The sequence below is a fragment of the Henckelia pumila genome, chromosome 2 (genome assembly GCF_033568475.1).
Source record: "Henckelia pumila isolate YLH828 chromosome 2, ASM3356847v2, whole genome shotgun sequence".
Classification (NCBI taxonomy): domain Eukaryota; kingdom Viridiplantae; phylum Streptophyta; class Magnoliopsida; order Lamiales; family Gesneriaceae; genus Henckelia; species Henckelia pumila.
The window spans coordinates 6,851,591-6,874,241 of NC_133121.1; the positions used below are offsets into that span (position 1 = coordinate 6,851,591).

Genomic DNA, 22,651 nt, shown 5'->3' on the forward strand with positions numbered 1-22,651 from the left:
GGTTGTCAAAGTAATATTAAATTTGTAAATTCATAATTATTGCCTTAATTATATTTAATAAAATCTAAACTTTGAAATTTGAAATATTATTTCAGAATATTTATGACAGTTGACCAAGGATTACTCGCGTCAACCTTTTACTAGGAAGATAAAGTCAAGTGTGGTTTGCAATTGCAGCGGGATCTAAGTTCGAGTCATCTCTTCTTCAGTTGTAAAAAAAAAAAATGGTTTGCAAAGGAGAGGGGAAAAAAATAAAAAAGAAGTAAATAATAATAATTAATAACATATATTTATTATCTCTCTTCGAAAAATTTATAGAGATGTATTAATATCACAAATACTTCCTTGATGCGATTTTATAGGTCAATTTTATGAAACAGATATTTTATTCATGTCATTCATAAAAAAAATTTAATTTTTAAATAGATCAATTGTAATACAGTTTCACGGATTTTTATCTGTAAGATGAGCCGACTCTATCATATTCACCGTAAGAATAATAAAAAAATAATTTTTTTTCATTACTGGCCAAAATAAAGTATATAAGATATTTGTCACACAAAATTAACTTATAAGACCATTTCACAAGAGTTTTTGCATTATTTTTATGCCAATTTTTTTAATATTATAAATATGATAAAATTTACACGTCTCATAGATTTTGTCTCTCAAAACACTTTCTCATTTATTATTTATATCTATTTTATTTTTTATATTATATCTTTTTTTTTCATCATATTTTAAGATGAGAAAATATACGTACATTGTCTCCTTTAGTGATTACTAGTATTCCGTCGCGATGCACAAGGTGTTATTTTTATGTAATTATTGGCAAAATTAGTAAATATGAGTGTTTGAATAAAAAATTAAGATACAAATAAATTAAGATTGAATTGGATTAAATGATTTAAAATCTACGGATATAAATGTATTTTCCTTGTTTAAGATAACTTTAAAAAATAAAATAAAGATCATCTTCATATTTATTACACTACAATTGAGGTCATCATAACAGATTTCAAATCCTTAGAGTATTGGAATAAATTTAAATTCATTGTGGTTGAAGAGATGTTTGACAGAGTTTATAAATTTTGTAAATTTGTTTGGAAAACTATTAGAAAACAGTTTTAAACGGTTGAAATAAGCTATTCGACCACTTCTAAAATGTTTTTATAAAAAAAGTTGTTACACCCCTATTTTTTTTAGAAATGTCTTATTTTAATATTTTATTTCTTCATATTATAGTTGTATATTTAAAATTTTGTTATTTTTTTAAGAATTTATTTATCCAATAATTATAAATTTAATGCATGCAATATTTGTATTCTATACAAAAACAAAATATAAAAATTTTAAATTTTAAAATAAATTTTTAAAATTGAAATATAAAAATATAAAAAATAAATATAATAAAATATAGATACATAATATTGTGATAAGATGAGTTACATTAAACTCTATACAATTAGTATAAAATGTTTTTTATATTAACAAAAATTAATATATAAAGTATATAAAGTTAAATAAACAAACAAATTATAAGTATGATAATAAAAAACAATTTAAAAATTAAATAGAATATTTATCTACATTTAAAAAAAATTTAGATCAAAAAATATATCACTCAAATCATAATATTACATTTTTTTGAATATCCTATATTATCTCTATCTATAGTTTTGAATTCAATCATATCTTATTTGAATTTTTAAATTTGATGATAATGCCTTCACTATTTTCGAAAATAATTTTTCAATTTAAAAATACAATAGTTTATATTTTAGCAGTCTTTTCAGCTTTTATGTATATACTAGTATTTCGCTGCACGCGTTGCGTGCTCGTACATTTCGTTTTTTTTTAAAAAAAACAATAAATAATAAATTGTAAAATTTTTAAAAAAATAATAATAATAATAAATTGTAAAATTAAAAAATAATAAAAATATAACGTTTTCCTAAACAAATATTCAAAATATATATATATATCTTATAAAGTTATTGTCATATTTGTAAATAAAATAATATCAAATGACACAAAATGAGCTTTTAATGGCTAAAAAATAAGAAACTGTATAAAATGATTATTTTTTCCAATAATTTTGGTTTTATTGAAAATTAAGTTAGGAGATAATGGTAATTTTAAATCAAGTTTCATCAATTAATTGAAAATTTGTTAATTAGAGGGTCTCTACTTTAATAAGATAGTAAGATATATTTCACATTTTTAGATAAAATAATATTATCTTTTGTTGAATATTCAATATTATATATGTTTAAAGTTTAAATTCGATCACATATTATTGTATTTTTAAATTTAATGATAATTGTTTACTATTTTCGAAAAGATTTTTGAACGAAAAAGTTTAATGTTTCTATATATACATATATTTAGTTTAACTTCAATCATATTTTTATTTATATTTTAAAATTATTATATTAAATAATATATCGCCTATTACATAATTGAATATTTGTTACGTATATCTATATATGCATATAGACAAACCAATCATCATATTAAAAGTAAATGTTAAATTTTATTTGATAAAAAAAGACTATTTTAAATTTTTTAAAATCGTATTTTATGTATATTTAAAATTCTGGATTAAATAGATATCACTAATATTATTATTATTTTTTTGAATATTTGTTAAGTGAATCCTACCGTCATATGCTATACTCCCCATATCCCCTGTTATATATATATATATAAAAAAAAAACACCATTGAGAACAAAAATTAAATTTTGTAACAATAATATTTTGATTTTTGTTTTTAATTCAATCATAATTTTTTTTTCAAAATTTTAGTTTAACTATTTGTAGCTGAGTTTTCTGTTTTTATATATAAAAATTATAAAATTTTAAAAAATATTACGTACAATGATATTTACAATAATAATATCTTGAGATTTTGATATTTTGTTGTGATATTTTGTATTTAATTTATCATGATATTTTGATATATTAATTTTTTGTATTGAATTTTTTGTGTTATAAAATTTGTTCTATAAATTTCATTGTATTGGGCAAAACAATCAACGCTAAAAGCAAAAAATTAAATTTTGTTTGATCACGAAAAAATATATTTTAATTTTTAAAATTAAATCATATCTTTATCTATATTTTAAAATTTTTAGATCAAATACTTTATCATTTATAATATCATCTTATTTTTTGAATATTCAATATTATGTCTATTTATAATTTTAAATTAAATAATATATTATTTGTATTTTTTAAGTTTATGATATTTTTATTATTTTCGAAAATGTTTTTTGGGCGGAAAATGTTGTTTTATTTTTATTTAAATGAATTTTTTTTATATATAATAATATATAGATTTTAAGAGGCAAAAAATAAGATAATTTTATTTAAATACGATGATTTGTTTACATTTATCATATATTATACGTAAATATACATTGATAAATCCTCAATATATCGAATAGTGTTGTGAAAAAGTAAAAATTTACGGTAAAAAGTAAAAACTCAAAAACTCAAAATTTATCAAATTCTACACTTTATAAAATTTTTCTCTCTTCACAATTGTGTTTTTCTACACAAATGGAGAGACCTATTTATAGATCTCAATTGGAGATTAGTCAAAAATTAATACATCATTAATTACATCATCACACACTAATTTTCAATATTTTACAACTCAATTTTCAACTTTCAACCTTCAACATTCAACAATAAATAATAATATATATTTATATATATTTTCAACACTCCCCCTTGTGATGATGATCATGATAGAATGACTATCTCCATTACGTGTTGTATACTGCCTCGTTAAAAACCTTACTAGGAAAAACCCATTGGGACAAAAACCATAGTAAGGAAAAAAGAGTGCAGCCACGTAAACTCCCCCTGATGTCAACATGAATGATTCTTCACATATTTCGTAGATTGCGCATCCCAATATTATAAATGTGTTTTCTGAATATCGCCGTGGGAAGTGCCTTTGTGAAGAGATCGGATGAGTTCTCACTTGATTGAATGTAACAGATATCAATATCTTTATTCTTCTCCAGCTCTTGAGTGTATGCAAAGAATTTAGGAGGAATATGTTTAGTTCTGTCACTTTTGATGTATCCTTCTTTCATTTGGGCAACACATGCGGCATTATCTTCATACAGTGTGATTGGATTCTTGTCCACTGATAATCCGCAAGAAGTTTGGATATGCCGAGTCATTGATTTAAGCCAGACACATTCACGGCTTGCTTCATGTAGTGCAATAATCTCGGCATGATTTGATGAAGTTGTAACAAGTGTTTGTTTCTGTGATCGCCAAGAGATTGCAGTGCCTCCACGAGTAAATACATATCCGGTTTGGGAACGTGCCTTATGTGGATCAGATAAGTATCCAGCATCAGCATAACCAATTATTCTCTGATTTGTATCTTTTGGATACAAAAGTCCCAAATCCGTCGTTCCTCGTAAATAACGGAATATATGTTTAATTCCGTTCCAGTGCCTCTTCGTTGGACATGAACTGAATCTTGCCAATAAATTTACTGCAAAAGATATGTCTGGTCTAGTGCAATTTGCAAGATACATAAGGGCACCAATGGCACTTAGATATGGTACTTCAGGACCAAAAACAACTTCATCATCTTCACATGGACGAAATGGATCCTTTTCTATATTCAATGATCTGACAACCATTGGAGTACTTAAAGGATTTGATTGATCCATATTGAAACGTTTAAGGACCTTCTCTGTATAATTAGACTGGTGAACAAAAATTCCACATTCTTTTTGTTCAATTTGTAAACCAAGACAATACTTGGTTTTTCCAAGGTCTTTCATTTCAAATTCTTCCTTCAAGTATAACATCACTTCTTGAATTTCTTTATTCGTTCCAATGATGTTTAAATCATCAACATATACAGCAATAATCACGCATCCCGATGTTGTTTTCTTGATGAAAACACAAGGGCATATTGGATCATTTACATATCCCTTTTTCATCAAGTGTTCACTTAGCCGATTATACCACATTCGGCCGGATTGCTTTAATCCATACAATGATCTTTGTAATTTCACAGAATAAAATTCTCTGGGTTCTGAACTTTGTGCTTCTAGCATCTTAAATCCTTCAGGGATTTTCATGTATATATCACTATCAAGTGATCCGTATAAATAAGCTGTAACAACATCCATTAGACGCATGTCCAAGTTTTCAGACACTGCTAAACTGATCAAATACCGAAACGTAATTGCATCCATAACAGGAGAATATGTTTCTTCATAATCAATTCCAGGCCTTTGAGAAAAACCTTGTGCAACAAGTCGAGCTTTATATCTCACTATTTCATTTTTCTCATTTTTCTTTCGAATAAAAACCCATTTGTACCCAACAGGTTTAACACCTTTAGGTGTAAGGACTATAGGTCCAAAAACACTACGTTTATTTAGCGAATTTAATTCAACCTGGATGGCATCTTTCCATTTTGACCAATCCTTTCGAGTTTTGCATTCACCAAAAGATTTTGGTTCATTATCTTCATTTACGATGTCACATGCCACATTGTACGAAAATATCTCATCAATATCTTGTACATTCTTTCGGTTCCATATTTTTCCAGTATTAATATAATTGATAGAGATTTCATGATTCTCGTCAGTTTGTGGTTCTGACAAAATATTTTCATCATCGTGTGTTTCTTCTGGAACACCATTTTCTATTTTCTGATCATCATTTTTCTCTATGTATTTTCTTTTCCGAGGATTTTTATCCTTTGAACCGATTGGCCTTCCACGCTTCAGGCGTTTTATGACATCATGAATGTCTTCATTTTGTTTCTTTGGAATTTCAACTCGAGCAGGGGCATTTACAGCAGGTATATATGATTTTGTTACCCCTTTTGTGTCTGCAAATGCATCTGGCATTTGATTTGCTATTCTTTGCAAATGCACAATTTGCTGTACATCTTTATCACATTGTTTAGTTCTAGGATCCAAATGTAATAATGATGGTACATACCATGTGATTTCTTTTTCGATGTGTTTCTTTTCTCCCCCTAACATTGGGAAGTTATTTTCATCAAAATGACAATCAGCAAACCGTGCTGTAAACACATCGCCTGTCTGAGCCTCAAGATATCTAATGATTGATGGACTATCATAGCCGATATAAATACCATTCTTTCTTTGAGGTCCCATTTTTGTTCTTTGAGGTGGTGCAATAGGCACATACACCATACATCCAAAAATTCTCAAATGAGAAATATCTGGTTCTTTGCCAAATACAAGCTGCAATGGGGAGTGTTTATGATATGCACTTGGCCTGATGCGAATCAATGCAGCAGCATGTAAAATTGCATGTCCCCATATAGAAATAGGGAGTTTCGTTCTCATAATCATTGGTCTAGCAATCAACTGCAGACGTTTAATCAATGATTCAGCTAATCCATTTTGTGTATGAACATGAGCTACAGGATGTTCAACAGTAATTCCCATCGACATACAATAGTCGTTAAAAGTCTGGGAAGTAAATTCTCCAGCATTATCAAGTCTTATTTTCTTGATCGTATATTCGGGAAATTGATTCCGCAATTTTATTATTTGAGCCATCAATTTTGCAAATGCCACATTCCGAGTGGACAATAAACATACATGTGATCATCTGCTAGAGGCATCGATCAATACCATAAAGTATCGAAATGGTCCACATGGTGGATGAATTGGCCCACAAATATCACCTTGAATACGTTCAAGAAATATGGGTGATTCCTTTTGGATTTTAGCTGGTGATGGTCTTATAATAAGTTTCCCCAGAGAACATGCCTTACACTGAAACTTATTATTCTGAAAGATCTTCTGGTCTTTCAGTGGATGACCACTTGTATTTTCTATAATCCTTCGCATCATTATTGAACCAGGATGTCCCAATCGATCATGCCAATTTGTTAGTATTGAAGAATTTCCAATAACCATATTTGATTCGATTGGACTTATATGTGTATAATGCAATCCAGTAGGGAGCATTGATAATTTCTCAACTACATATTTCTTTCCTGATTTATATGTAGTAAGACACATATATTTCTCATTTCCTTCGGTTATTGTTTCCGTATCATAACCATGAGAATATATATCATTAAAACTCAACAAATTTCTTTGTGATCGTGGTGAATATAAAGCACTATTTATCAAAAATTTTGTACCATTAGGTAACAAAAATTGTGCTTTGCCACATCCTTCAATCAAGTCTACAGGACCTGATATTGTATTCACCATTGTTTTTGTTGGTTTTAATTCCAAGAAATATTTTTCATTTCTGAGGATAGTGTGCGTTGTACCACTATCTGGTATGCAAACTTCCAGTGCATTATTTCCATCTTTGATCATAGCATTTTCCATAATGATCTTCAAAAACAATATGCAATAAAATGAATTAAGAAAGATACATGCAAATTATAATATGTTACAATTTAATTGCAGAATAAAACAATACATGCAAAATATAATATGTTTTACAATATAAAAATTACATTGTTACATTCTTTTCCCACCAGTACATTTAATCAATATCTTCGAAATCATTCAAAAAGTAGGCAGCATCTAAATTCATTGAACCACTTGCATGGTCAATGTTTTCAGTAAAATTGGTCTCTTTTTCTTTCCCCTTTATTGAATCTTTATAGAGCTTACACAGATGCTCAGGGGCTCGACAAGTTCTTGACCAATGTCCTGGAGTGCCACATCTATAACAAACACTCTCAGTTCTTTTTGGATGATTTTCATTTTCACCCGTATTATCATGCTGCCTCTTTTGTGGGTGGTTCGTGACGTTCCTTTGAGATGAGTTATTGAAATAACTATCTCTTTTATTTTCAAATCCACGGCCTCGACCACGACCGCGATCATTTCTACGCCCACGTCCACGCCCACGTCCTCGTCCACGACCTCGACCAAAATCTTGTCTATATCTTTGATTTTGGTTTTCATTTTTACTTACGACATTTGCTTCAGGAAATGCCGTTGAACCAGTAGGTCTGGACTGATGATTTCTCATGAGCAATTCATTATTCTTTTCCGCCACGAGTAAACATGCGATGAGTTCTGAGTATCTTGAAAATCCACGCACTCTATATTGCTGTTGTAGAGTTATATTTGATGCGTGGAATGTGGAAAATGTCTTTTCAAGCATTTCCATCTCAGTAATATTATGCCCACAAAATTTCAGCTGTGAGACAATTCGATACATCGCAGAATTATAATCACTCACCTTTTTAAAATCTTGGAATCTTAAAGTATTCCATTCATCTCGTGCGGTCGGAAGTATAACTTCCCGTATATGCTCAAAACGTTCTTTTAACCCTTTCCACAAAATCATTGGGTCTTTTTCGGTCAAATATTCACATTTCAACCCCTCATCAAGATGTCTGCGTAAAAATATCATCGCTTTTGCTTTATCTTGTGAGGATGATATGTTATTTTCTTTGATAGTTTCGTTAAAACCCAATGACTCGAGATGCATTTCTACATCGAGGGTCCATGTCATATAATTCTTTCCGGTTATATCAAGTGCAATGAATTCGAGTTTCGCCAAGTTCGACATGGTGGTACTAGAAAATAACAATGCATTTTATTAGTTAATTTCCATAAATATGACAATACAAAATAATGGAAGAACGTAAATTACAAGTGCGTATACAAATAGAGAAAAAATATGTGTTGGAAAATCGCTGGTGAGTAAAAGACTCGTGAGCATGATGATCATAGTCGTTATGAAAAATATCCTTATAAATGTCATCATCTCCATCTTCGAAAAAACCGAGGATAAAATATTTTGAGAGAAAGAATGAATTTGGTGTGATTGAAAATGAGTTTGAGTGAACATATTTATAGGGCAAAAACTAGCCGTTTTGTTACCGTTTGTGACCGTTTGGGGTAAAGAAAAAATTGAGTATGTGTTGAATAAAAATTCGTGATAATCATGTAATGCATATAATGATAATCATAATTAAATAATTATGTATATCATATCACATTATTATAAGGTCAGTGTCGTAAACAGCCTTTTATATAATGTTGTGAAATTATACCAATATAGTTAGTATAAAGTCAGGTATAGTATATCATATCACATTATTATAAGATCGGTGTCGTAGACAACCTTTTATATAATAACATGAGATTATACAAATATGGTTAGTATATAAATACACAATAATATATATCATATCACGTTATTATAAGGTCAGTGTCATAGACAACCTTTTATATAATAACATGAAATTATATATTAATATAGTTAATATATATACATAATAAATATATATCACGTTATTGTTTAAAAACCTTAGAGGCTTTTATACTTGTCGTATCCCTTACCGGGAGTGTGGGATGTCGTCTTAACATCCTCCCAGGATTTATAACAAGTTTTGAAAAAAAACTTATTTTTTTTTTCATAACATGATATTATATATTAATATATACACAAAAAATATATAAACAGTAAAATAAAAATTCTTACTTGTTGAATATTTTTGACTTCTTCTTGTATTTTGGAGCGTCGGAAAATATAGAGAACCTTCGAGCGATCGTGCTGATAACGTGTTGTGAAAAATTAAAAATTTACGGTAAAAAGTAAAAAACTCAAAAACTCAAAATTTATCAAATTCTACACTTTATAAAATTTTTCTCTCTTCACAATTGTGTTTTTCTACACAAATGGAGAGACCTATTTATAGATCTCAATTGGAGATTAGTCAAAAATTAATACATCATTAATTACATCATCACACACTAATTTTCAATATTTTACAACTCAATTTTCAACTTTCAACCTTCAACATTCAACAATAAATAATAATATATATTTATATATATTTTCAACAAATAGAATATAACACGGGTCATAAATAAATAGATACATTTGTCAACATAATTTATCCCATATACGATGAATGTCAGAACGTTGGCATCACGTAATTCCATGAGAATTTCTGATATTTAATTATTTACGGAAAAAAAAAAAATGAACGGAACATCCCTCTGCTATATCTGACATGGTCAGGTCTATTTTTTCTGTTTTAATTTTATTTTTGTAGTATAGAACTTGATCCAAAGAAAAAAAAACCAGTTTACATAGCATAGCATCATAATTTATCTCCATTTAAATTTCAACCCCCAAGAGAAACGGGTATAATTGATATGTACACATTCCCACTAGTTAGCAATTCAAATCAGCGTGGTTCAAGCAGATGGCCTTATTCCAATACAAGCTACTAAAACAAAGAGACATGATTGCCGATGCAAGATTCTTACCTTGGTAACATTGGCTTTTTCACACGTCGTACACGGCCTTATTTTTCTCATAGTATTCGTCCAGCCAATCTCGGATCAAATCGACCTCAGCTTCTCTTTGTTCCACCAGCCAATCAGGATCGTCGGCGGTTGCCGGACGTAAATCCAAGTGATGGGCACCTTATAAACAATCAAGTTGTTCAAAGTGTGTCATTGTACAGACTATCCGAATTGCGTTGAAGTATCAACAATCATATCAACATGCATGCTTATATAGGCAGTATGGCGAGGCCATGGATTCGGTCTCACTTGGTGATGGTAACGAAAAAAAGGCTTTTAAAGATTTCGGATGGTGGGACATTCTTGGCTGATCAATGGGAAAAGATGGTTCGAAGTATGGTTACCTTTTTCAGTAACGACCGCGACAATAGAATCAGATACATCCTCCAGTACACTGCGCCCGGTAATACTCACTCTCATCAATGATACAGAAATTTAACATCAAAGAATTTGCAAGAGCAAAATGTTAAGATGTTACCTGCCACCACTCCAGGGATCCAACAACCCGTTTGAGAAGATGATGTTACTTCCAAAAGCTTTCAAAGCTTTCTTAAATCCCTTTTGATGACAGGGAGGAAACAAGTTAAACCTTTGATGACAGGTTAGATGTCGAATTCAAAAGATGAGAAAATATAGTCAGACATAGCTTTAAATATGACCGAAATAAAAGGTTTCGTCTTCTGCCAAAGATAAAGATTGTGGACAAAATAGAAAAATAAAATAGATTACACATTGATTGTAAAGCATGCAAAAACTGTAAATAAAATTGAGCATGATTATCATACATGTCCACCGAATTCCGTGGTTATCCAAGTTGGTCTGGGCTTGACATGATAATTTTCCAAGCAAAATTTTTCATCTGAACTATAATCATAATCATAAGCTGGAAACATGCTAATGTTCACGCTACTGGAGAATGGCATGATCATCTCGGTGCATGCCTGGTAAAAATCGCAAACAACAGTAGTTAATTCCGTAATGCCGTTCAGTGGTTCCAAAAAAAATGATAATCACAGTTTAAATTCAGTGATTTCACACCTGCCAGTTCCACCCATTCATACCATGAGGATCATCATCCAGATCAAAGCACTCAACTGATCCAGTATAATTGTAATACACACTAACTCCTTCAAAGACACATTCTAAGATATTGGCCTTATTGGAGCAATTGTCGATCTTTTTACATACCTGACAAAGATTATAAGATTGGTCAGAGAATTTAATTCAGCACATACAGCTCATGCCATAGAAATAAATGATTTATTGAATTTTATAAGAAATGATTTACTGAAAGCCACAAATTAATATCTATTTAATTTATAGATGAGATTACAGATATCAGAACTTCAAATTTACAGCAAATCAACCTCCTTTATTGGATTTCCAGGCATTGGCATAAGAAAATCAGCAGGATAGGGGTAATCTGCCATAGCCAAGTAACTATATGCAGACGACAACCAGTCAGAGAGATCGTCAGCACTATCTAGTTTCCTGCAAATGTAATTCTCATATCACTCCAGTAGCTACCCAAATGATTAGACACAGGGCTAAGAAAATAATTTTTAAAAACATCTGTAGCATAAATATATATATATATACAAAATAGAACTTGAAAGGAAGATGCACAGTTGTATACTCTTACCGGCAAAAACGGAAGGTTTCCGTCAAATGGGAAAGCCCATTATTTCTCTGTGCCTCTAGTTCTATTACATCCCAAGACGTCTTTATAGTATTAAAGCAGCTGACACTTTCACGCTGACATAATGATCAATAAGCAAGGATTACTATACTGGAAAAACTCATGTAAACTAAGAACTATATAAATAATAAGTTCAGTATGAAGGGAAAAACAGACTCTAAAATCATTAGAGACAATGTCATAAAATGTCTCTGGAGGCACAACATCCTCGAACTGAAGAACTGGCGCTGAGGAAGCTAGGGCCCCAATTGCAATGTGTGGGTATTTGAGCCTCATCCATGCTGCCAGCACTGTCAAATATAATCTAATAAACATTTGTCTCAAAACTAGCTTATTGAGCTTCTTAATATCGACACAAAATTGGATTTTCGATCAAGCTAACACCCGAAAGATTTTCTTACTTCCGCCATACGATCCACCGAAAAGCACAACAGGACAAGCCTGAGCAGACAAGTTTCTTTTCAGCTCAGTAATCAATACAGCAAAATCAGCGAGAGCTTGCTCAGTTGTTAAAAGTGATAATGTGCTAGCATTCTTGTACGCCTCCTCTTGATTTCCATACGGCATCGACTCCCCGTAGTACCTATGCTGTCATGCAACACTCACATCGTTTAAGTGCACTGTAATCGGAAATAACTGTTCAAAAAACATGCCATCGTATTCTAAAACACTTTAAATTTCCAGCCAACTCTCCCAAGAACAATGAATATACCAAGAATCTCAAGTGGGCCGAACTAAAAGCGCTGCGGATCACATTCTTACAAAACAGATACATGCGCGCCAGAATGCAGGGGATAAGGGGCGACTAAATAAAATTAGGGGCAAATTTATTTCCAGCTAAATAAATAACGGCGTAAAAAAAAAAATTACTTCAGGGAAGATAACCATGGCGCCAAAACGAGGAGCGAGCTCCCAAACGAGGCCTGTATTGGCGGCGAACCACTCAATGTCACCTTCGTTCCCGCAATACAGGAAGATCGGTCCCATTCGGTCAGGGCCCGCCCAGTGCTCGGTGCTGATGAGATAACGTTGACGGAAAGTTGGGAGCTCGGAAAAGCTGAAGTGATCAAGAATCTGATCGAAGTATCGAGTTTCGTACTGGTACTGTGGAGCTCCGAGGATCCCGTTACTCTTGGTGGGACGAGAAAATTTGCCCAGAAATCGCGGGGCATGCTTGGAGAAGCGATGGTTGGGATTCGGGGCGGAGAGTATTCGTGGGCTGAAGGAGAGTACGAGGAGGAAGAATACGAGAATCGCAAGGTTCGCCATTTCTGAGTATTTCGAGCTGAGGAAGAGAAGGTAAAGGGAGCATGCTTTTTTTATTTTTTTATTTTTATTTTTTTATATACATATACAAACAGAACACAAAAAACGCGGAATATAAAGAAATTGATTTTAATTTACAAAATAACCAATATTATTTTATTTACAAAATAATCTCGATTTGTAAAATACTTATGCATTGATGTTCAAGAAAAATTTATTTATAATTCGAAAAATGGTAGTAGCACCGATCGAATCGATCTAATTGCAGTGAAAATTAATATTTTTTATTGAAAAAATTTTTTTCATGACTTAAATCGATTTGCAAATCCGTCTCACAAAATAAACTTATGAGACAGTATCGAAAAAGTTTAGTGTTTAAAAATGATAAACCATCCTTAGAAGATTTTGTATTTGAGTATTTTAAGTTGAAAAAGGGGTTATTTAAATAAATATAATAAATTTTAAAATTTTTTTAACAAATATAACAAATTTTAAAATTTAAAAAAAATATAATAACATGGGGTTTTAGACCCCGCTTCATTGAGGAGTTGGGGTTTGAGACCCCGAATCCTCATTTGTTATTTTCGAGGAGTCGGGGTTTGAAACCCTAACTCTTCATTGTATATACATTTATATTTTATTTATATATATATATATATATATATTCAATTTTATTATTATTATTTTTTGATTTTATATTTGCATCTAAAGTTGTTCTACATGTTTGAAAAAAGTTTGTAATATAATCGAACTTTTATAAAAGAAATAATAGTCAAAATAGTCTTGTAAGTTTTTTTTTTTTGTGATTTGGTCATGTAAGTATTCAATTTTGGATCTTGGCCTTGTAAGTTAAGTTATGTTTTGGTATTTAGTCCTTTTTAATTTAAACAATATTTTTATAACCAGGTCAGTGATCGAACTGGTCTAACTTAAAAAACGATCTAATCGGTCAATTTTTTTTTTACCGCACAGTCGGACCAAAAAATCGTTTATATAATTTAATATAATTAATAATATATTTTAAATTATAAAAACCAAAAAAATTATATAAATAGAAAAAAAAATGTATTTATCGTCGTTTGAAAAATAAATAACAATATAAATATATTCAAAATATTAGTTATAATTATATATTTTTTTATAAAATAAATAAATTAATTAAAAAACTCTAATATTAATTTAATAATATTTTTAACGAAAAAAAAATTTCAAATAACCATGTATATATAATAAAATATTAAATTAAGGTTTTAAAATAAAAAACTATTTTTTAAAAAAAAATTGAAAAAATCGATTTTTTGGTTCTTAGTCAATTTTTGACCGATTCTGGTCGGTTGAACGGTTAAAACGGTTTTTTGGAGTGTTTTAGACCACACCGATGACCGATTCCTGGTCGAACCGATTGAACCGATCGGTCCAATCTGATTTTGAAAACATGACATTCAAGTATTGACGCCACAACAAATACATCATCATTTTTCAATGTCATGAAATTTTAGTTCGCACGTCATCATTTTCTGATTTCACGTCGATAATCCATGAAGAAAATACTAAAAACCAAAATATAATTTAACTTATAGGACCATATCCAAAATTAAATACTTAAATAACCAAAACACAAAATGAGTAAATATACATAAACATTTTGACTATATTCTCTTTATAAAATAACTAGCATAATCGCACACACACGTTGTGTGTATATAAAATCATATAATATATTTAATATTATATGTTATGTATAAATATTCTTTTTTCGATAATATTTAAATTTATTTGTTTATTTATAAAATAATATAAAAAATAAATTTAAAATTTATTTATCAATTTATCTTATCTATAGTGTTTAGTTGAGAAAAATATAAAAATTTGAAATATCAAAATTTTAGAAAAAAACTAATGAAAATAAAAATGTAATATTTATAACACATAAGATCAATCTCGATAAATGAAAATATGACGTCTACGGGGAAATTCTTTATATAATATAATAATAATATAATAATAATAATAATAATAATAATTTAGATAAGTTTTAATTAATCGATGAATTAATAAATTATTATTTTAAAAAATATATTTTGTTACTCCTGGAATTGGTAGATAGACATTTGTTTATTTTTTTTTTCAATTTATTAATTAAATGTTTGAAAAGTGACGAGTATGGTTAATAGTATTTTTTTAAAAAACAAAAGTTAGTAATATTTTAGATGTTTGAAATTTTATCATAATGTAAAACTTCTATAAATTAATAATATTTTGATCAATGATATTCAATTTTAGAAAGATATCAATTAACCGCTAAATTAATAAATTATTATTTTAAAAATTATTTTTTGATTGAATGAACGTGGTTTTGGTTATATATGTTTATTTTCATAGATTTTTATAATAGTTTTTTTTAAAAAAATCATAATCTTATTAATTTATTAAAACTATTAATTTAACATATCAATTCACGTCGAGATTGAACAAATTTATCTTCTATAAAAATTAAATTTATGAAAGTTTATTTTATCGTTTTATTTCATTCTAAATTTATAATAGGAAAAACATATATGCATATAAAACTTTAAAAATACTTTTTATAATTATTAATTATGAAAATAATAATTTTTTCAAACTCGATTTAGAAGACTCTTATATGAATCTATGAAAATTAATAAAACACAATTTTCTTATATAATTAATCTCTATATTCATTTTGAATCAACAATACTCTATAAATAATAATTTATTAATTTATCAATTAATTAATGCATTTTTAAATTAGTAAAATATCATCGTCGTTATATTATTAATTTATAAAAATTCAACTGTATTATAAAAATTTTAAACAACTAAAATTTTTTTAATCATAATAATCGTTTTTTTAACATGCAAAAACAATTAAATCTGTAAATATAAAACTAAAAAATACTAATAAAAAGAATTAATATTATATATATATATAATAGGCTATGAGGAGTAGGGGTTTCAAACCTCGACTCCTCGAAAATAACAAATGAGGAGTCGGGGTTTCAAACCCCAACTCTTCAAGGAAGTGGGGTTTCAAACCCCACGTTATTATATTTTTTAAAAGTTTTAAAATTTGTTATATTTGTTTAAGTCTTTTTAAAATTTATTATATTTATTTAAAAAACCCTTGAAAAAGTATACTTGACCTTTTTCGGTTGATTGAATGTTAATTAATTATATATAACATCAATAGCATTTGTTCAATATTTGAAAGACGTTAGTCTTTGTTTTTGTTTTTGTTTTTATTTAAGATCATTTTGCAAAAAAGATTTGAATGAAGGTTATGAATAAAAAAAAATTAATTGATCAACATCATTTTTCAAACTATCCATAGAATTTAGATTTACAAGTGTTCACCCTCAGATCCGAGATTGTTTATCGTTCCCATCCTCACCACCAAAAATTTAGTTGTGTACGTTAAAAATACTTGAGCAACCACTTTAATAAAAATCACTCGAATTCTTATGACCATTGGCTGAGAATAGTTGGATTCTTCCATCGAATAACCAACATTTCTTCCTTCACGGAACCTTTTTGACACAAACAATAAAGGCAAAAGATACTATTAGTCTATTACTTCTAATTTACAATATATACTTCTTAAGACATATTGGTACCGGTAGTGAAATTGAAGAGTGAAATATATATAATCAAAATTATTAAAACATAACTATAAAAAAATTTGTTAAAAAATAAAGTTTATACAAGATTTGCAATATATATAATTTATTTTTTGGATGTGAATAAAACGTAATTCATGTATGCAGATGTTCAAAAAACTGTAAGAAAATTTCAACTTAAAAAAGTACTACTTTTTCAGTCTAATGAAAAAAATACAAAGCCAACATAAATATTAACGTTACATTAATAAGTGTGTTTATTTTCAAAAAAATTACGCATTTACAAGACAACACAACCTTTAAGCCATTTCCTAAATAACCATGTCTATACGAACCGAACAAACCACCTTGTATTCAGCTGCAAGGATACATGCCTACAAAATCCTTCATATCTCCCATAAATATCGTAATTCTCAGGCAAATCCATTTTCATTACCAGAAGCAACAAGGCAGTTCAAATGTCTGCAGATTTCTTTAATGCCATAAACAGTCACTCTGCATTGTCACAAAATGATTAGCTGTTAAAACTAGTGGTGGACCCGAGAATTTAGCAAAGACAGCATAACGAATTTTGGCGGTGAATCATACGTAAATAACACACTCAATCGGTTTACTCTTTTATTTTGAGGGTGCATTATCCTGTCCTTCGGATTTTCTATATGTAACAATAGCGTAATGGCAAAATTAATCAAATGAAACAAACCTGTATACTATGTCCTTGTGGAGATGATATACAAGGCTTCAAATCCAAGGTAAGTTAGCCAGTTGACCAGCACAAGCGTGCTGCTATAGGAAATCACAATCTTGAACCCATAATGTTTAATGGGACCATCTGAATTTCAGGTGGTAAAGGTTTATAGATAAAGTAAAATCAAGCAGGTTATCAGCATTTTCCATTTCTTCAAAATGTAATTTACCAAGGCATAGCATTCACAAATAAAAAATTAGAGGAAGGTTACTATTCTGATCCTGTAATTCTTTTAATAATCTCATCCCTCAAACAAATTAAGCTGCTCCACCAACCAAACCACCTAGTTTGAGTTTCCTTCAACAGAAATCACATATGTATGCATACGAATACGTATCTTTCCACTTCTCTAGAATCCCGAAATAACTTCAGAATAACCCATTCTTTTGCATCACCCTACTAAACCAAGCACAAAAACCTCAAAAAAATTGGATAAATCCACCAAAATGAAAGTGGTTGTTTTTTAAGTATGTTTCTGTATGGCGACATAATATGAATAACATAAAAAAGTGCTCATATTTACAACTTCCAACATAGAACTGTTCAGGAGCAAATGAAGTTACCAGTACAAATAGATAGTTTGTTACACAAAGTAGTACAAGAATAATCTTAGAACATTATGTAACACTCATAATCTGACTTCTAAGTATTTTGGAACCTCAAATATTATAGAAGTAAGTAGGTAAAATACCTTCAGAAGACATGCTTTCTTTTTTTCTGAATCTTGCCTGTAGAGAAGGAACTCAAAACATACCGTGAATTACTAAGCTCACGAGGAATAGCAGCACCAGATGATTTCAAAATTTCAACCAACTCAGGAAATAGTTTCTTATTTTCATCATTCACAAAGACAATGGCGGTACCAGATTCCCCCATTCGAGATGCCCTTCCAATCTGGTGAACATACTCCTTGATCGAATTTGGAATGTCAAATACAATCACCTGCCTCACCGAAAGAAGATCAACTCCTCGACCCAAAACCCCCGTGGCCACTACCACGTTGACCTCACCAACCAAAAACGACCTCAATATATCTCTCCTCTCCTTCATCGGTTTTTCCCCGTGGATTGATAGAGCTTTGATTCCAGTTGCTATGGTAATTGCTTCAGAAAGGAGATTTGCCCCGAGTCTTGAACCCACAAACACCACAACTGGGGGCTTAAAATGCTGCTTGCTTGTCAATATGTCAAAAAGCTTCTGCTTCTTTTTCTTGGACTCAACCCAAATCATAATCTGTTTCACAGCCTCGTTAGGCCTGTTCGGCTTTCCAACTGAGATATAAGTAATATCTCTCACCAATGAACTTGCCACCTTCTCCACTTGTTTTGAAAGTGTGGCAGAGTACATTAACACTTGGGGTTGCGATAAAGCTCGAAAAATTTGCATTACTTGCTCGTAAAATCCCTTTTCTACCATACAATCCACTTCGTCAAGAACAAGAATTGATATGCTATGTAACTCAATATCATGCTTGGTTAACAGATCAATCAATCTTCCAGGCGTCCCCACGATCATCGACACCCCTTGCTTGATACGATAGACTTGTGCCGCCATAGGGTCACCACCAACAACTAATGCTGTCTTAAAGGGTAAACCCTTGCCAAGCAACTTAGCTTGTTCCTCAACTTGAATACAGAGTTCTCTAGTCGGAGTGAGAATCATTGCCAGTGGCTTCTGTGGGTTGTTTTTAGTCTTTATACAATGAGAAAGTGTAGGAACCAGAAAGGAACCGGTTTTTCCTGATCCAGTCTCGGCAGAGACAAGGATGCTCTGACCGATCATTGCAGTCGGGATGGCTTGCATTTGTACAGGCGTTGGCATCTCATATCCTGCAGCTTCTAAGTTTAGCATGAGCTTCTGAGGAAGATCACAAGAACCAAAGGACAAAATCGGTTCTGGAATCAAATCTCCACGTACAAAAATTTCAAGTTTCTTCCTGAGCAGCTCGGTCTGGTAATTGGTGAGACATTGAGGTCTCGGTTTATTATTCCCATCCTGAACGTAGTGGCACTCGTCGGTTGCTGGTAGTTTCACCATAGGTGGTTGCACAGGTGAAGGCCGTGATTTTTCCAGCTGGAAGAGAAGTGTCTTCTTACACTCAAGACTGCAAATATCATCGTCAGTTTCATCACATATGTATTCACCATATCGTCCACATATAACACACCGAGGCTCCCCTGGTAAAGCTTCTCTTTGATCCCAACATCTCTCTTTCACCTCATTCCCTGCATCAAACATTACAAGGATAATAATGAGCCTATAAAGCAACACCTTAAATTGACCAGTAACCTCATTCAACAACGCGTGCAACAAATCATACATCTCATCATAAAAATTCAGATATCAGGCACATAGGACACCAATTGAAAACCAAATACTATGACTATTGCCAAAGCATAGAAAAGCTTAAACCAAGAGGGAACCTTACTTGTGGTAGGTAGAGGGGTTCTTTTTGCAACTATGAGTTAATCCCATGCCTCTACCAATCATCGGAGAGGCTAATTTTCATCCATGAAACAAAATGTGCAATGATCATAACTAATAAACAAATAATAACTACAATCTTACATGTAGAGTTGAATCTCATTACAACAAGCATTGATGGTATTAAAACCTAGAAGATGTGCAAAGTTGAATTTCAGATAATAATAAAACCAAAGAAAACATAACGCAATGAATCAGGGCTTCAACTGTCAACATTTATATTTCCACACCCTTCAAATTAGAGAAACATAGTTACTGCAATCCCCAAGACTTCTTATTTCTTCCAGATGAAAAACAACAAGCTTGCGAGCAAAATTTAAGATGTAGCTCACTAAAAATTTACCTGAAGCTTGATCATCATCAGCAGCTGGAGAACTTTCACACGGATCACCCATTTTGCACCACTTCACAATATTTCAATGTATATAACAAAGCGAACACGAATCACCAAAATCCCAGCAAAGAGGATGCAAGTATTTTTTGCGAACTCAAAAACTATTTTTGACGAAAACTTCAGAAATTGGAAGCCTGTACCAATGAACACCAAAATTTATAGCGAGCTCCACGTGTATTAAATTTGCTGTGTGCTACCACTTCGGGTTAAGACAAACAAAAAACTATGGACGACAGTTCATATCAAGGAGGCTAAGTTTTGCATGATCTTCTGAGGAAGATCGCAAGAACCAAAAGACTATATAGGTTATGAGATCGAATCTCCACAAATAAATTCCAAGTTTTTCCCTGAGCAACTCAGTCCGATCATTAGTTAGACATTGAGGTCACATCTCTCAACTAAAAAAAAATCTTAATGGACCAAAAACAAGATAGTCATATTTCCAAGTCCAACAAATCAACTTCCAAATCATCACCCTCCTCTATGTCTCTTCAACATATTCTATGTATTCATCTCTTTCATCTGGATCATTACCTAGAAGCCCAAAATTATTTAGTGCACATAGTAACAACAAAAGCTATCATAACAACAAGCAATAAATACATATGCAGACATAATGCCAAAATTCCAAAAAACAAAAAGCAAAAAAACCACAGAAGAACATAATAAAGGTCCAAATTCTATCGTGTTGACCACAGCAAAACAAGAGTTGACTCAAATGCACCATCAGGCACGCATTATGTTGACTCGCATGAACCAAGAGATTGCTGGCATGACAGACAGAACATATGTATATGTTAACATACGGAAACAATATATGATTCACATGTACCATCATATTCCAATGCAAACACAAATCATACACAATTTAAAAAAAACTTGCCCTGAACTATTAATCTATACGCGGTTATAATTAATTCTATAGTTCTAAAGTTTTTCCTCCGTATTACAAATAATCAATGGCTTACACAATAACTTCTGAAGAAAATCTACATAAAATACTTCATCAACAATTGCCTTTAAGATATTTAGTTTTAGCACTTCAGAAATAATAAAGTTAGTAGGAATTGAAACCATTATTTCAACTTCATGTTTGACCTAAAACAATAGAAACTTAGCTGAAACTGTGAATACTTAATAATTTACTCAAATTGACCCAAAACTTCACAAAAACCTAGTTATGTCTTATTCATAATCAATTCAAGAAAATTACATCATTCAAATAGTTAAACAATATTCCCACACAAAAAAATTATTTTCATTCGCCTCAAAAACATTAAATTCAAAAATGACGATTCAGTCAAACTCACTTACTCAACATAATTCATTCAAAATTTCAGATTTCAATTCCATAACCCACATAGCATTTAATTTATTAATGTTTTCCCCGTATTTGTACCATATATCAAACGGACTCAAACACTAGGAACAAAATTACAAAAATTAACAATTTAGAGAAACTAACAGTAAGGCCAAGTTTTGAAACTATTTAACAGATTTGAGTCGATTATGCCAAATGCTAGCCCCTGATAATATCGATTCTAAAAACCCTCCATCAATTACACTCTTAAATCACCAAGTCCCATTGAATGAAACAATCCAAAGTTTACGAGATACTAACCTGATTATATGGCGACGAGGGGGGGGATTCCTTCTCCTCCACTTTACCCTTAATGGCGTGGAGCTTGGGGCCTGCGTTAATGGAGTCTCTGGAATCTGGATTTTGCGAGACTGCAAAGACACCGTTTTTGAGGGAGAGAAGGGGAAAAAAGTTCGATCCCGGTTTGTGAAAATTTTGTAATTTGTATTTTTCGCATGGAATTTCTCGATATTTTTGGACATCCTCAAAAAGGTTTCCGGAAAATTTGTTTCCGTACGCTAATAACCCAAAATTAACCTTATATCTTGGGATTGAGAAGTAATTTCACAGGGTTGATAAATTGATAATTTTTTTTAATAAATAAAAATTAAAGGAAACAATGCATTATTGGTCACGTAAAATTGAGTTCATTATAATTTTAATTATGATCTTTTTCTGTGGTTAAATTTCAATTTTAATCCGTTAATAATTTTTTGTTTTTTTAAGGAGTGCTAAT

General features: G+C 30.7%; 2 protein-coding genes across 5 annotated transcripts; both read right to left on the bottom strand.

Moving 5' to 3' along the window:
* Positions 1 to 10,115: 10,115 nt before the first annotated feature.
* LOC140882788 (uncharacterized) lies at positions 10,116 to 13,340 on the bottom strand. The gene is made up of 10 exons (XM_073288990.1): positions 12,896 to 13,340; positions 12,427 to 12,613; positions 12,182 to 12,315; positions 11,969 to 12,081; positions 11,694 to 11,817; positions 11,365 to 11,514; positions 11,112 to 11,267; positions 10,805 to 10,884; positions 10,671 to 10,720; positions 10,116 to 10,446 (listed from the first exon to the last, which is right to left on the bottom strand). The coding sequence occupies exons 1-10, from the start codon at positions 13,292 to 13,294 to the stop codon at positions 10,307 to 10,309; spliced, it is 1,533 nt and encodes a 510-aa protein (XP_073145091.1). The 5' UTR covers positions 13,295 to 13,340; the 3' UTR covers positions 10,116 to 10,306.
* A 3,815-nt stretch (positions 13,341 to 17,155) lies between these two features.
* Positions 17,156 to 22,347, bottom strand: LOC140880494 (DEAD-box ATP-dependent RNA helicase 41). 4 transcript variants are annotated; one of them, XR_012149669.1, is made up of 5 exons: positions 22,177 to 22,347; positions 20,505 to 20,689; positions 18,369 to 19,902; positions 17,633 to 17,761; positions 17,156 to 17,424 (listed from the first exon to the last, which is right to left on the bottom strand). XR_012149669.1 is itself a non-coding variant. In XM_073284994.1 (4 exons), the coding sequence occupies exons 2-3, from the start codon at positions 20,554 to 20,556 to the stop codon at positions 18,371 to 18,373; spliced, it is 1,584 nt and encodes a 527-aa protein (XP_073141095.1). In that variant the 5' UTR covers positions 20,557 to 20,689; positions 22,177 to 22,347; the 3' UTR covers positions 17,156 to 17,424; positions 18,369 to 18,370. The 4 variants fall into 4 exon arrangements, 3 of the variants coding, with proteins under 3 accessions (XP_073141095.1, XP_073141092.1, XP_073141094.1); XM_073284994.1 differs by lacking the exon at positions 17,633 to 17,761; XM_073284991.1 differs by lacking the exons at positions 17,156 to 17,424; positions 17,633 to 17,761 and having other exon boundaries at positions 18,171 to 19,902.
* Between the last annotated feature and the right edge of the window lie 304 nt (positions 22,348 to 22,651).

Excerpts from the sequence above, each read along its gene's own strand:
- LOC140882788 (XM_073288990.1), bottom strand. The coding sequence starts at position 13,294 with ATGGCGAACCTTGCGATTCTCGTATTCTTCCTCCTCGTACTCTCCTTC. Across the intron at positions 12,316-12,426 it reads CGGTGGATCGTATGGCGGAA|TGCTGGCAGCATGGATGAGG; the intron begins GTAAGAAAATCT and ends TATATTTGACAG. Across the intron at positions 10,721-10,804 it reads GATCCCTGGAGTGGTGGCAG|TGTACTGGAGGATGTATCTG; the intron begins GTAACATCTTAA and ends TACCGGGCGCAG.
- LOC140880494 (XM_073284994.1), bottom strand. The coding sequence starts at position 20,556 with ATGGGTGATCCGTGTGAAAGTTCTCCAGCTGCTGATGATGATCAAGCT. Across the intron at positions 19,903-20,504 it reads TGATGATGATCAAGCTTCAG|GGAATGAGGTGAAAGAGAGA; the intron begins GTAAATTTTTAG and ends TGTTTGATGCAG.